The following is a 14,521-nucleotide window of genomic DNA, read 5'->3' on the forward strand; positions in this document are numbered from 1 at the left end:
TGCAACTCATAGACCTGCCCATGACATACATGGCTTGAAATGGCCTGGCACCCACTTTAGTGACGACATCATCACCATCATTATCATTATTATGTCTATACTGCCCTTCATCTGAGGATCACAGGGTGGTTAGCAATACAAAGATACAAAAATACATAACATAGGAACAAACAAAACAATAAACCATCTCCACACAATTTAAAGGGCCATAGATGGTTTAATTATCCAAAGACCTAGGAAAGAGAAATGCTTTTGCCTAGCACCAGACAATCTTACTCGGCTACGAGTGATCACCAAAGGAGTAATTATGGTGCCAGTGAGAGCATTCCAGGGGAGAGCATCCCACAAATAGGAAGCCACCACAGAAAAGGTCCGTTCTCGTGTTGCCACTCTCCGGCCCTCTCATGAAAGGGGTACACAAAGAAGGGCCTCAGGTCGCAGGGTTCGTGTCAGTTCATATGGGGAGAAGCATTCCTTCAGGTACTGCAGGCCTGAGCCATTTGAGGCTTTATAGGTCAAAACCAGTACTTTGAATTGGGCCTGGAAACTAACTGGCAGCCAGTGCAGTCGGGCCAGGAACAGTGTAATATGCTCAAACCGTCTTGCCCTGGTGAGCAACCTGGCTGCTGGATTCTGTACCAGCTGGTTTCTGAATCATTACAGAAGTTAGACTATCCCTGTCTAGATAGGGGGGCAGCTGGGCCCAACCCAGTTATGACTATGTATTCACTTCAGACGAAGCATGAGTCTGAGGCTCATTTCAGAGATATGAGGTAGTATGAAAGAAAGCAGGCTGGCTCTGAAGCTTTAGAGCCAACTCAGAGCTGGGGGGACTTCTATTTTTTTGTTTAGTTTGCTAAGTTTGATACTCTTTTGTACACTCCTCCAACCTCACCAAAACTGGAAAATGCCTGGCAGAGGGGAAGGGAGAGGCCGAGGAGGGGGGTGTAGTTCTGTGACTGGCAGGTCTAGCTTTCAGCAACTATAGCAGGGCTCTCTCTTTACTTCCAATTTACAGTGTTTTTGGAAGGGATGCAGAAGTAACATATCAGCAGCAGTGCCTAGGAACACCTTTAAGTTGTATGCCATGTTCATGCATACAATAGGGATGCCTATGCCTGCAAATTTAATCCAATTCTGCCAACTGCATACAATTATTGACACACACACCCTTTATGGCCTACAATCCAAGGTTTTGGAAGAAGAGGCAAAGCAACCTGAAGTGCTTCAAATCTGAGGTGTGACGTGATCTAATTCTGCAGCTATGAGCTGAGGGAACCCCTATCCATCCCAGCAAGGAATGTTTCTTTCAGTGAAAAGCCCTAATCCAAGTATCCATGTTCCAAAGCCCCAATTTTATTTTATTTTTTACTTGTAAGAGAAATGTTGGAATCTATCCTTACATATTACTGGGACTGTAGGAGGTGATGCATTATGACTGTATTTAGTCCAAAACATAGCTGCTAGGGTGCTAAGTGTATCTGGGCTTTGGGGTCCTATCACCTCTGTGTTTAAACAGTAACACTGGCTTCAATCTCAACTCAGAGTTTAGAGACCTACTTTTAATGAGCTAAAGGATCACTTGTCTTCACATCAGCCTTGGATGTTAAGATCATCTTCAGATGCTCTGTTCCAGGGGGCCCTGTCACTGAGGCAGGTGGCAATGAGAGTGAGGGGGCTTTTCATCCTGGATGGAGAATGTCTGAGTAAAATTAATGTGGGAGTAAAGCACTGCTATGTGAAAAGGCAAGTCTTTCAGAAGAGTTATATTCCATAGACAGGCAAGAGAAGGATGCTCATAAATACATAAAATCATAAATACACATTTATTTATTTAGAAATGCATAATTACAAGTGTTGGATAGTAGTTAACCCCTCTTTAGAAAAGTAGTTAAGCAACAATATCAACAAAAAAGGCAAGGGTTGTATGTGTATGGAAATTTGTTCTTTTCCTTTTTAAAAAAATTAATTTTGGTTACACTGAAACAAAACAGAAAAAACAGCAGCAAAAAAGCTAACAATTGTGATAATGGGCTTCCCCCCATTTTCTTTCTTAAATACATCCATCTCTCTCTCTCTCTCGTTATAAACATAGCAAATTAAAAAATTCTTCTTTCAACAGCAAAATATATTTGCACTCTTGATTCTTTCTGTGTGGTAAGGTATGTACTGCAAGACAGGCAAGAGTCTGATAAGGTATCTAGAGACGTTTACAAGGATGAGTCACGGAGATGAAAGGTGGCACATCAATTCACTTGTAATCTTTTGATTAATTAAGGTTAGCTAGCTTTCATCTTCTGCAAAAACATCTTTTTCTTTCAGGTATGGCTAAACCACGTCCATTAGGAGTCTTTTGCACTGGAGTGAAAATGATGGCAGTTCTCTTCATCCGCACATCAGATTCTAGGGAGCTCCTTCATATGAGGACCTGTGGGAGGGGGTTCCAAACAATCAGTTCAATGGAGCTGGCTCACACTCTTATGTACAGGAGAGGGTAGGGAGAAGATCTTCAGCTGCCAGACAAGGTGGCTGGAGTGGAGTTTGGTGGTGGTGGTATTGCTTCTGCTTCTCACTGACTCCATTTCACTGAATCTGAATGCCTCCGTGGTCTATCTGCATTTCCGGCTGGATGGCTGACTGAAGAGAATCTGTGCTCTGCACAAGAGAGAGAGACAGACAGACAAACAAACATGCCACAGGTTTACCATTATTAGTAGGCTTGGCCACTCAGTTCAAGGGTGCTTAAGACCTTCTATCCTGTCCAAGCAACCGCTGCCAACAACAAGAAATCCTAGAAGCTATTGACATTCAACGGAATAATTCCTGTGCGGTGTCAAAACCAAGGCCCATTTAGGTCCAACCATCTGGCTCTAAGACGAACTGTCTGGGACAATCTCATCCTTGGTTGCCTATCCCCAGGCTCTGGTGGCCATTACTTTTGGTGTTACAGGCAATCCTTAGTAAATCTTTATTTAAATGTACCACCTGGGCTCTGACTAATTCTGCTGAATCAGCCAATATAATCTTGTGAAATAGACCAGGAAATCCCAGGCTTACTCTGCCCTAGATCCTACATCAGAAAACCATTCATAAAGCAGAGGATGCCCTCTTTTCATAGCCATGTTTCCACATCCAAATCTTTGATTAAGGGTCTTCAGGTCTGGAGTCAGCAGAAGCTCTGTGCCTTGGAGCAGCTATGCCTTGGAGCAGCTATGTCTGCTATGACACCTCTATAGTCACATGAAGACGTAATGTATCTGACTCTGCCAACAGTGTCAGAAAATGTATGCCAATCTTCTAGGAGAGTCTGAGTGGCTGGAGACCAGAAGCTGGCAGAGTTGGTACTCCATTTAGACTGCCTCCTTGTAACAAAGAAGAGCTCTACTCCTCTTAAACCCAGCAGGTGGTGGAACTAACCTGAGTAATAAAACTGGAGCAACGAGACACCCATGTATTTTTGTTTGCCTTGCAACTCCCTGGGGTGCCAAGGTAAGAACACTCCAAAGGACCCCAGAGACCTCACTGCCACCTTACTGTATTACTTCTAGAAAACAAGTAGGAAAGTTGCCAGAGATTGGGGGAATACACGTTTTGCTATAACGTGATACAGTGAGACACTTTTGGAAGTTCCAGAAAAGGCCCCAGGAGTGCTTTCAGCACTATTTGGATCAAACACAACCACTTGTATGAGATTTAGGAGTAGCTGGCTCTTATTAGCTGAAAGAGTTACATTCCACTCCTGAATTATTTTGCTTTGCCTCTTTCAAGCAGCAGTGCAGATAGAGGCAAATAATTCAGGAGCTGAATGTAACTATTTCAGCCTTCTTGGACAGAAAGAGCTATCCCTTTTCAGAAGCAGCATCCTCTTCACTCTCTTATTCAATCGAAGGCAACATACTAAAATAGCCACTATTTTCATCATCATCCCCACCACCACACATTTATTAGATTTAGTCAATAAATTTTCAATAAATAATCAATAAATATTCCTTGGGCTGCTTACCAAACAATACAAAAGTATTGCTGAAGTTAATCTGGGAAGGAATTTCTGCTACTGTATGTGAAAAAGAAGACACACAGAGTTGATGCTATCTTCATAGGTCTAATTAGCCGCAGTCCTCGCTCTCCCCATTTGACCCACAAGGGTTATTTCAGCCAAGCCATGCCCACTTGTTCTGCACTGAAGCCGTATACAGCTGAAAGCAGCTGAAAGCAGCTGGTCGCCAGTGCCTGCAAAACACTTTGAGTGGGGCTAAGTAAGACCCACCAATCACTAGGTCCCTTTCAAAGCACTCCACAAGATAGTGCTTTGAAAGCTCTACAAGCAAGTCACTTGATATCACTGCAATGCTGGCGACTGGCCCCACCCACAAAGGGTTGGGGAAATAACAATTTGGCCCACCTGCCACATCCAGGTCCCCACCCCTGTCTTAATGCCACATAGCTTAAGGCAGAGATGAGCAGAAGGTAGATCAGGATTTACAGGTATATTTCTGACTGATCTGCAGCAGTCCAGCAAACGTTTCTGACTTGTGACTGTTGAAAAAAGCCATTAAGGAAATGACTTTTCCCATCTAAATTAGGGTGCTAAAATCAAGAATGTTCAATGTTAACCTGGAGTGGACCATTGTGTGAAAGGACTGGTGCAAAAAACAATTTCACAGTGCTCAGAGGCATCCTGTTCTTTAATTCATACTGTATGTCTTTTCCAATTGTCTCCAGTTGGTAGATCGAGGGGGGGGGGGTCCCATTAAAAAAAAAAAAACTAGGTAAATTTGACAAGTGTGAAGTCAGCTCACCCTGGCTTAAAATGACACCTTCTTTGCTACATTCCATTGTGACTATGAGTACAGGCAAAGAAAACAGATTTTAGCTTTTTCACTTGCATCCCACGTAAAGAAATCAGTCTCTGTCAATTTCCCTGCTGTCCCCCAGAAATTATTTTCCCATGAAGCCCACACCAAAGCACCAGCATTTTCAGAGGCAACATAAAAGCTTTAGGTTTTACAGAACAAGGTTTTGTGTGGCCAAGTGTTAAGCCAGTAGGAGTTATGTTCTAACCAATGCACAGTGGCTATCTGTTTTTAAATTTAATAGTCCAACTCTTCCATCACCTCTTTGCAATCTCTGGAAATGGGGCCAGGGAGTCCTAGCTGAAAAGGGTTCACTGTCCAGTGAATAAAAGTCCAACTAATGATTTTCCTCCCTTGTGTGGTGAATGATTAGCTTATTAATACAGAGAGCCTATGAAGTTCAAAATGGCAACACTTTGTTCTCAAATTAAGGTCACACACATTAAAATGAATTACTGCCTACTTCTGTTTGTTCTCCTGCCAGCTACAGACTTCCCAACACCTCCCCCCACCCGCCTTCAATTTTACAGGCCATTTGGGTAATGCTTACTTTATTCTTTATTTTTTTAAGTTACCAATATGAACATTCACAACAACAGTTTGTCTGCAGCTGAAGTGGCCACCCAAACACCTGGAAGAAAGAACTCTCTAAAACAGCTTCTTTGCAAACCCAGGCTTAATTATCCAAAATTTAGCCAGATGTGAAAGGCTTTCGAAGGGCTGGCTTTAAAGTGGAAGCCATTTCCCCTCGCACCAATTTCAGCAGAGGGAAGGAAAAACAATTCTTGTGTGGTACTCCCAATGTTATTGCTGTAATTTAACATGTCAGGAACCATTAGAACTTCTGTAAGGAAAGAACTTAATCAGCGCGTGAAAATAAACAAGGAGCCTGGACGTGAGATGGGTTGCAAGCTGGCATCTGTTCACGCCTAAAGCTGCCTTGTTCGTACTCCGCCACAAGAATGTTATCCATTAGCCACCTAAGCACCTAATTTGTGGGCCACAGGTCCTCAGGTGGGCGGTTATTAATATCTGTGTTTTGCATTGAATCCGGAAAGTGCTAAATGGTGCCTGTTGAGACCAAAATTGCTGTGGAGCACGTTAAACAGTGCTAACTATAGCTTTGTTGACACTGAGTAAAAGATACAAACTGTAAGTCAGCAAGCCTTCCTTGGGGTGGAAGCATGCAAGTGCTGGAGTTAGGCAAGGTTGTCTAACTGGTGAAAAATTCTGCGCAACTCAAAAAAGCATATATCCTCACAGCAACTGAAGCTGTACCAAAAGGGTGCATTTGATGACCCTTTCCTGTGCTTCCCGGATTGTGGCTGGAGTGCTAAGCAGGAAATCCAGGAGTAAAAACACCCCAAAGGAATGTATAATCCAGTGCACGTTTCCTGCATCAGCTTTACTGCAGCACCAACCTCTCAACGTCCTCTCTTTTTATTCAGAAATCAAACTGTTTTCATGGGCTGCCCATATTGATTTGTCTCCTTTGCATCAGTGGGCTCTGCAGACAGCCCTGCCAGTTCCAGCAAAGCCATCTCTACCCTTGTCTGCATTTTAACATACCCCGCTCCTTCATTTAAGTTTCAACATTCCTTTCAGTTTATCTTCAGCATGGTATAATCTCTGTGGTTAACCACAATATTAAAAGCTAACACGGCGCAAAGTGTCTGAAAGAGAGCAATTCCACTGTCGCTGCCAATGGTGTGGGAGACAGATGTAAAGATTTATCGCTGGATTCAAAACGGCCGACTCCTGTCAAACTCTGAGCAGCAAAAGGGGAGGATGAAGTCGCAAGCAGTGCCTCTCACCCGGTTGGAAGGTAATTTATGGGAAAATTCAGAGGCCAGGAACCAGGAGGGCAGTTTGCTAAAAGAGAACACTTCTGATTATATGATGCGTGAACCCTTCATCACTCCAGCAGCAATAGATGTCTGCGGAACACTTTCTAGGTCAAAAAGCAAACTTAAGAAAGCAGGACTCTCCTGCTGTGAAGACAACCGTCTAGGGGATCAACTCAGATGACAGTGGAGGTTTTTGCCTTCCGTATGTCTGGGGGACATTTGGAAAGAGTCCTAGTGCCTTAGAGAAAGGATGGGCTATTGCCATAGCTGCTTTATTTAGCAGCAATGGTTTGGCACACACAGAAAATCTGAGATCCATTTGGAATTGTTCCAATAAGTAACACTTTCATGGTGACGCTCACTTTTTTTCTCTTATAATCCCACAGAATGGTAGCATTAAAATATTTTCAGTGGGTGAAATCACTCACTGCCTTATGCAAATGCTTTCCCCCCCACTGCTGAGCAGGATTCTAGAGCTAAGTGGAAGTTCTTGAGAAACCCACACTCCTGTGTTGCATGTGTTGGGGGGGGGGGTTGTTCCGCCACTGTATTTCAAAACCCTCCTGCTCCTACTTTTGGGGACAGTCTAACATTCCTTGGAAGGTAGTTCCAGAGCTAAGGTGCCTAAATGAATACATGAACTATGTTCCACTTGCTCCAGGGAATCTAGGGCTCCTCAACACACTGATTCTTATGGCGAACCAACTCCCAATGAAAGGTAGTTTGATAGGGGAAGTTCAACAACTGAACTTTCCCTGCAGAACTGGGCATTTTTGAGGATATGCTCTCAATTCATGCAGAGTGACCTGTGGGGCCTGAGCAGCATGCTATATAGATGTGAGTTCTCTGCAATGAGCAGGGCTTTTCTGCAGACAAGCTGATGTTGAAAAGGGTTTGCCAACATAACAAGTTTGAACTTGACACTGTACAGCTGACAAGAGAGGCTTGGCAAGATATGACACATGTTGTTCAATAGATGACCTGCACACCCTCTTGAGTTCATGCTGCCTTCCCTCTTGTTGCTTGTGATCCCCCACCCAGAAGGCATCAACACCAAAGGTTATATAATATTCCACAACAGCCCGATCATCTCTAAAAGCACATTTCAGACCGGGAAGGGATTGGAGAGGAGGGGGACTTCTTATTATTAATGAGGGTAGTTTTGTGTACTCCAGTTGTGGGTGGGGACTGACTGGAACTTCACACCAGCTTTAAGTAACTGGCCAGCCCATATATTCCTTCTTCATTGAGAAATGTGTTTAATTATACTCCTCTAGCTATTCTCAGGCCTACAATACTGCATACATCCTGTGTATTATCAACAGTGCTAGGGCCATTCAGCTCCCAGAAATAAAGAATTATGGGTTTGAGAAGGGGTTGCTCCATGTTTGATACACACTCTTGGAAACAAAGAGTACCAGCAAGTGACATTTTGAAATTCCCCATTCTCCGAATTTTGCAATGCAATTCTCCAGCCAAGCAATGTGTACAAAAATGCATATGTTAGGGTAAAGTGTGCATATAAATGTATGTATTAGTGGAAATAACATACATAAAAGTGCAGTGTTGGGGAAAATTGCTTTAAATATGTGTCTAGTAGGAAAAATTGTGATATTAGAAATTTGCTGAAGAATTGTCATGAGGACTTAAAATAAATAAATCACAAACTGATGTGGAAATGCGGAGAATTGAACTTAAGCGTGGAAAAATTAGAAACTGAGAAAAACAAAAATGGACAGATTCACCCACTCCTAACCTCAAGTACATCCCAAGCTCCCTGGAGGTACAGGGGGGAATGGGCAATGGCAGGCAAGATCTCTTTCAGGGGGAGCGGGTTCATCATTCCTTACCTTTACAACAGGGAACCCCAGGGTTCCACAAAACAGTTTGAATATTTGTGGGCAGATATAAAGTGTTATGCAAGATTATAGTGTCAAATGTTTTGCAATGAAGAGTATAAAGCACCCAAATTGTCTATAGTTATTTGTAACATACAACCAGCCACCCTGCTCCTTCTTTCACCAAGAATTCTATACATTTTTATGCTGCCTAATGAAAAGAAAGGCTTTGCGTGCTCCAGGTTGCTCTACCTGCTCTGTCTCTATCCAAAAAGGAGGTACAAGACAACTGTCTTTTGGACATTCCAAACCACTCTACTGCCCCTTAATGGAGTTGCTTCCAAAAGGAGGTCCCTGAAACCTTTGGCTTGCAGGAAAAAAAGGGGGGGAAAGGGCAAACCGTTGCAGAGGTATAATTTATATAGAGAAAGGCACCTCAAGCTGGCAAAAAAGTGTAGAAGCATGTCAAGTAGAAGAGTACCATTCTAACTTAAATCATGGAACACAGTATTCTGAGCCAATGGTTGCAGCCAGGTTAGAAATAGCTACAAAACAGGGGCTGGGAATGGAAAAGCTGACAATCTGAACTCTAGGAATGGAAGCACCATAAGCGGCAATACTGTATCAGTAGTATTATGGCTTGGCAGTGTGTAGAAGAGATGTAACCACAACTCGTCCTTGTGTTCTCCCCGGTCACTTCATCTGCACCAGGGCTGGGGAGCTCATTCAGGCCACATCACAATCCAAGAAAAAGCTAGAGGCCTACACATGCTGATTTAGAGTCTGGGGTCATATCCTTTGGTTTTGAGGCCAAAGTTTGCTTCCCCCATTTGGCTATGGAAAGAGTACAGAATGTTCTTGGCTCTGGGAACTGCCAAGCTCTGGAGTGACTCACCTTGGGCTGACTTGATTTCCTGGCTCTGACCCCCAGCCCTCTTGAACCTGCCTCCAGCTCACCCTTGGGTAACAAGTAGCTCTTGAGTCTGCCTGGATCTGCCTCTTGCTTTGGGGGCCTTGGCCTGGAACCAGCTTGACTTGGAACCCTGGCTTAATTTGCACATTGCTTCCAAGGACACTATTAAGATACAGTGCCAAAGATGCTGGGGCACACTTCACTTAAGCAGCAGTAGCCAGCCTTGGCATGTGCACCAAGAATGAAGTGCAGCTTAAGAAACTTTGGGAAACTCCTGGATCAACAGCTCAGTCTTTCATGAAAAGACATAAAACTCTTAAGTGAGACCCTTTAAATAATCATCATACTTTTATTTTATTTTTCGAAAGAGAGCCTCAGATTCTAAGTAGAACTCATGGGCTTCCTCACTCAGGGCTGGTGGAAATATTTAGGCATATGTGCTCCTTCTACCTACAGTAAGACCATAATAAGATAAAAAGGGCCCTGTTGGATCAGCCCAAAGTCCCATCTAGTCTAGCATCCTGTTCTCACATTGACCAACCAGATGCCCCAATGGGAAGCCCACAAGCAGCACAACAGCACTCTCCTTACTTGTGTTTCCTAGGAACTGATATTCAGAGGCTTACTACAGTGGTGCCTCGCAAGACGAAAATAATCCGTTCCGCGAGTCTCTTCGTCTAGCGGTTTTTTCGTCTTGCGAAGCAACCCTATTAGCGGCTTAGCGGATTAGCACTATTAGCGGCTTAGTGGCTATTAAAGGCTTAGTGGCTTAGCGGCTAAAAGGCTATTAAAAGGCTATTAGCGGCTTAGCGGCTTAGAAAAAGGGGGGGGGAGCGAAAAAAATCGCAAGACTCGCAAGATGTTTCCGTCTTGCGAAGCAAGCCCATAGGGAAAATCGTCTTGCGAAGCACATCGAAAAACGGAAAACCCTTTCGTCTAGCGGGTTTTTCGTCTTGCGAGGCATTCGTCTTGCGGGGCACCACTGTACCTCCAACAGGTAGAACATTGCCATAATAGCTAGTTGCCAGTGATAACCTTATCCCTCAAGAATTTAAAGACACCCGGTGACTAGTGATTGGGTGTGTTGGGAGTGAAGCTATTTCTGTGCATTCAAGATCCAACTTGTGGGCTTCCCATAGGCACCTGGTTGGCCACCCTGAGAACAGGATGTGAGACGATATGGGCCTGAGATCCAGCAGGACTTTTCTTATGTTCTATCTATTCAAAAACACCAGCAATCATACTGAGCACAAAATACAACTTCCGATTCAAATACTGTGCAATTGCAAGGGTTACGATAGCAAAGACAAGATTAAAAATGTAAGGGAAGTCCCCCACTCTGATGCTACGAAAAACAGGACAAACTGTGCAAAATAAACAAATGTATACAAATGGTATCCAAGGCATAGATTCCAGATGCCATTATAGGGCAAATCCACTAAACTGGAAACTGAGGCAGGAGAGAGATACTTATCATTAAATATAAAAGATTGCACTTACTATAGGCAACACTTTTACAAAAACTGAGAATTACAGGCCCAGCGGGAGACAAATGCCCATCATTCCTTTTCAAACAGAGAAAAGATCTACGTACTTGATTAGCAGCTGAGTGGTCCGTCACAGGCGCCAGCTGGACATACTGGACTTGGATATCACTCCCTTGGAGTGGAGATCCATCAACGCCACCAGCTGCAGGATCAGCTGGTGAGGCAACAGCAATCAATCGTGCGCCCGGCAGCACCTGCAGACAAACCAATAGAGAGAGATCCTGTAAGCAGACATCATCACAAAGGTATCATGAAACATCTGGAAGACCAAGAACAGATGAAAGCCCCCCCAAAGCTCAACCAACCCTTTAGTCCGTAACTATTAAGTTAGACTACAAGAGTTCCCAGAAGGAGAGGAAAATATTGTCCTTGTCTGAAAGACGTGATGAAAAAATATTTTTTTCCCTAGCTCCATAGGCATTTAATGCTTAATCTCTCTTATGGTCTAAAATCCAAAGCTTTTTCCATTGGATTAAAAAAAAATCTTGATTTTCATGATTAATATAAAAACGAAGTCCATTGTGTTAAGATAATGGAGTTAAAATTGTGCCAGTTTTATCTTTTATTTATACAAATTTAGCTAGACATTTCTTTGCAACTGGTAAAGTGGCAATATTTTAGGAACAACAAGGAACCAATTTCCATCAAACTGTTGAAATCCTGCCCTTGGTAATAAGCACATCACATTTTCCATCACCACTCTGATAATTTCACCAGCTTCTCATGAGGACCATTCATAGCAGATTTAACAAAATTAGTGCTCTTCCAGTCCTGTTTTAATTGAGGAATCATTCATTCACGCAATACTTTTTTCAGGTATGGAAGCATTCGAGATTAAATCCTCATGGTCTCAACAGCTCTTTTAATAAGCACTTCCACAGAACTTGCTGGGGCCCCTTCCACAGTCACCTGGTGGGCATGACAAGCTCTGGCCAAGTGAGAGCATTCCATCAAATATCTAGATTGCTCATATGGACGAAAGCAATATCTTGTGAACTAACTGGACCTGGGGGGGGGGGAATAGGTGGAGAAGTGTATACTCATGTTTAAAGAGAATGCATTTGTATTCCTGGACTATGTATTCAGATTAATTTTACCAGATTTTCCTGTTAATCCAATAAAATAGCTCCTCTAGTTAGAGAAAAAAATTGTGCTGAAAACACTGTTTGTTTCCAAGGTATTGCAAATCTCCCATTCCTGGGCAAGGTGACTGAGTGGGTGGTCATTGAAGGGATCATTTGGATCCCTTCCAATCAGGATTAAGGCCCCTCATGGGACTGAAACCGCTTTGGTTGTGCTGGTTGATGAACTCTGGTGGGCTAGGGATAGTGCTGGTTGATGAACTCTGGTGGCCTAGGGATAGAGGGAAAAGCTGTTTCCTGGTTCTGCTAGATCTCTCTGCAGCTTTTGATGCCATTGCCCATGGTTATCTTTCTGGACTGTCAAGGGGAGTTGGGAGCTGGAAGAACTGTTGTGCAGTGGTTACGTTCCTTCCTCCTGTGCTGCGTCCAGAAAGTGGTGTTGGGGGGTGAGTGTTCAGACCCCTGGACTCTCACTTGTTGGGTGCCACAGGGCTCCGTCCTCTCTCCCATGCTTTTCAACTCTATATGAAGCCACCGGGAGAGATCATCAGGGGGTTTGGGTTGGATGTTCACCAGTATGCGGATGGTACCCATCTCTACCTCTCCTTTAGATCAGAACAAGAAATGAGAGGTTCAATTTCTTTGTGGATTTTTTTTTTAATGCAGGAAGAACACAAATGTACTAAACTCTGAAAAATACCATTGTTATACCCAACGCCTAGAACCTCCTTTCTTAGCCTGGTATTTGCAACAAAAAGGATCAAATTGCTATTTTCTGTTTGAGGCACAAAAGGAATACAGATGAGAGGATCTGGTGTCATAGCTGGCAGAGCAAACTTTTAATGTCAATGTATTCCTTAAATATTTGTATTATTCTGAAGATGGACCAATTCTTTCACAGCAATGGATCATTTTCATGTGTCGTAATAACACCTTTAATTACAGGGCTTCCAACACTACAGTACTCCCGCTTTGTAAATTTGTATGAACTGTCATAAGTAACTGGTTAAATATTTTGCTAACAGTAAAAAAATACCAGACTTGTTTGTAAGTAAACTGTAGACACAAGTGGAATGCTGAGAATAACTGATGGGTTCCTCCTCCACACAAATCCCTGAATAATATGTATTATGTTTTGTTTTGTTTTTTAAAGTCCCTTGTTTCTTAAGAGATTGAAAAAAGAGCATGCAAAGCAACAGCCTCTAGACATACTGGGATGGAAAGGAAGGAGATGCCTCTTAATTAAACCATCTGACTATGATGAAGTTATAGGACCAGGGAGCAAGCAGAGTGTAGAGATTCTAATCTAATTTATTTTACAGCTGTTCAAAACTACTGTCCTGCCTGTGGAATTATTACTGAGACAGATAAGAACACTGGTAAAAAAAGAAACTTCTTTTCCCCCTAGCTCGTCCTTTTACCAAAGAAGAATGTGAAAAGGAAGCCAGTATAGCGTTGCAGTGTATTATTTTTGAATTTGCTGAGCCAAAGTGTGGGCCAGTCCAGACTCAGTCACAGCTCAGTACATTTCACTCCTCTCCAGTTGGCTCAGGATCTCCTTTTTGTTATCAAATGACAAAGAGGACCTACCGTATAGTCCAAAAGCACCACTGCCCCCACCAACCACACTGTCTTCAGCAGACAATGCAAATAACCACCAAGCTCTACAAAGAAACACATTCAAACGTCCCCCATTTCTCATCAGGACTTCAGAGAATATTTAGAGATGTGCTTTTACAAGCAATAAAATATTAACACAGCTGTGCTGAATCCCTAAATCTTTTAAATGCTTCTTTAACGGGTATTGGATGGTGGTAGGCCACCTTCAGGGAACAACCATTCTCACAGATAATGCGAGACTGTGTTTCTGCAAATCATACAGTTACAGTACTAAGAATTCTTTCAGGGATTTTTGGACTCAAACTACAGAGCTGTGGTAGCTAAAATGTAGCTTAAAAAGTCAGCAGAGATTTTTTATTTTTTGCGATTTTGCAAGATGGGAAAATAAGTTCAGGTAAGACTGGTTTGCCAAAATTCACTAGGGATCTGTTGCATCACCCCTGACAAATCAATGAGCATAATTAGAGGGGAAAGTGTGATTCACAGTGCTCATCCCATCCTTCTTCAGGCTGACACTGCCAGGTTATGGCAGGAGTGTCTACACAGGTTGCCCTGGTGCAACTATTTCTTGCAAGTGGCTGCATCACCCAGCCTGGGAGGTTCGCCCCAGGGCCCTTTCCAATGTTGCCAAAGTTCCCGGGGCCTAACTGGATGCTGTGAACAATCCAATCACAGTGCAAGGAATCCTGGAAAATAAGAACTTGCCCCAAGCAACCACTTAGATAGTTCTGCCAGGCGCAGAAGCTCCAGTGAGCGCAAGATGCTACTTGCTTGCAAGGTCTTGCCCTGTTTTGTTTCAATGGAGAAAGCAGATTTTCTCT

General features: G+C 43.2%; 1 protein-coding gene across 6 annotated transcripts in view; it reads right to left on the reverse strand.

The window, feature by feature from the left end:
* Window positions 1–1,807: 1,807 nt before the first annotated feature.
* BANP (BTG3 associated nuclear protein) overlaps window positions 1,808–14,521 on the reverse strand; it is a 151,667-nt gene continuing 138,953 nt past the window's right edge. For 2 of the 6 annotated variants that reach the window (XM_028739943.2, XM_028739944.2), the window contains exons 12-13: window positions 11,046–11,192; window positions 1,808–2,655 (exon numbers count right to left, since the gene is read on the reverse strand). In XM_028739943.2, coding sequence (XP_028595776.1) covers window positions 2,584–2,655; window positions 11,046–11,192 — 219 coding nt within the window. In that variant the 3' untranslated portion in view covers window positions 1,808–2,583. The other 4 variants (XM_077931614.1, XM_077931615.1, XM_028739945.2 and 1 more) reach the window with 3 other exon arrangements.

This window comes from Podarcis muralis, chromosome 7 (assembly GCF_964188315.1).
Source record: "Podarcis muralis chromosome 7, rPodMur119.hap1.1, whole genome shotgun sequence".
NCBI lineage: Eukaryota > Metazoa > Chordata > Lepidosauria > Squamata > Lacertidae > Podarcis > Podarcis muralis.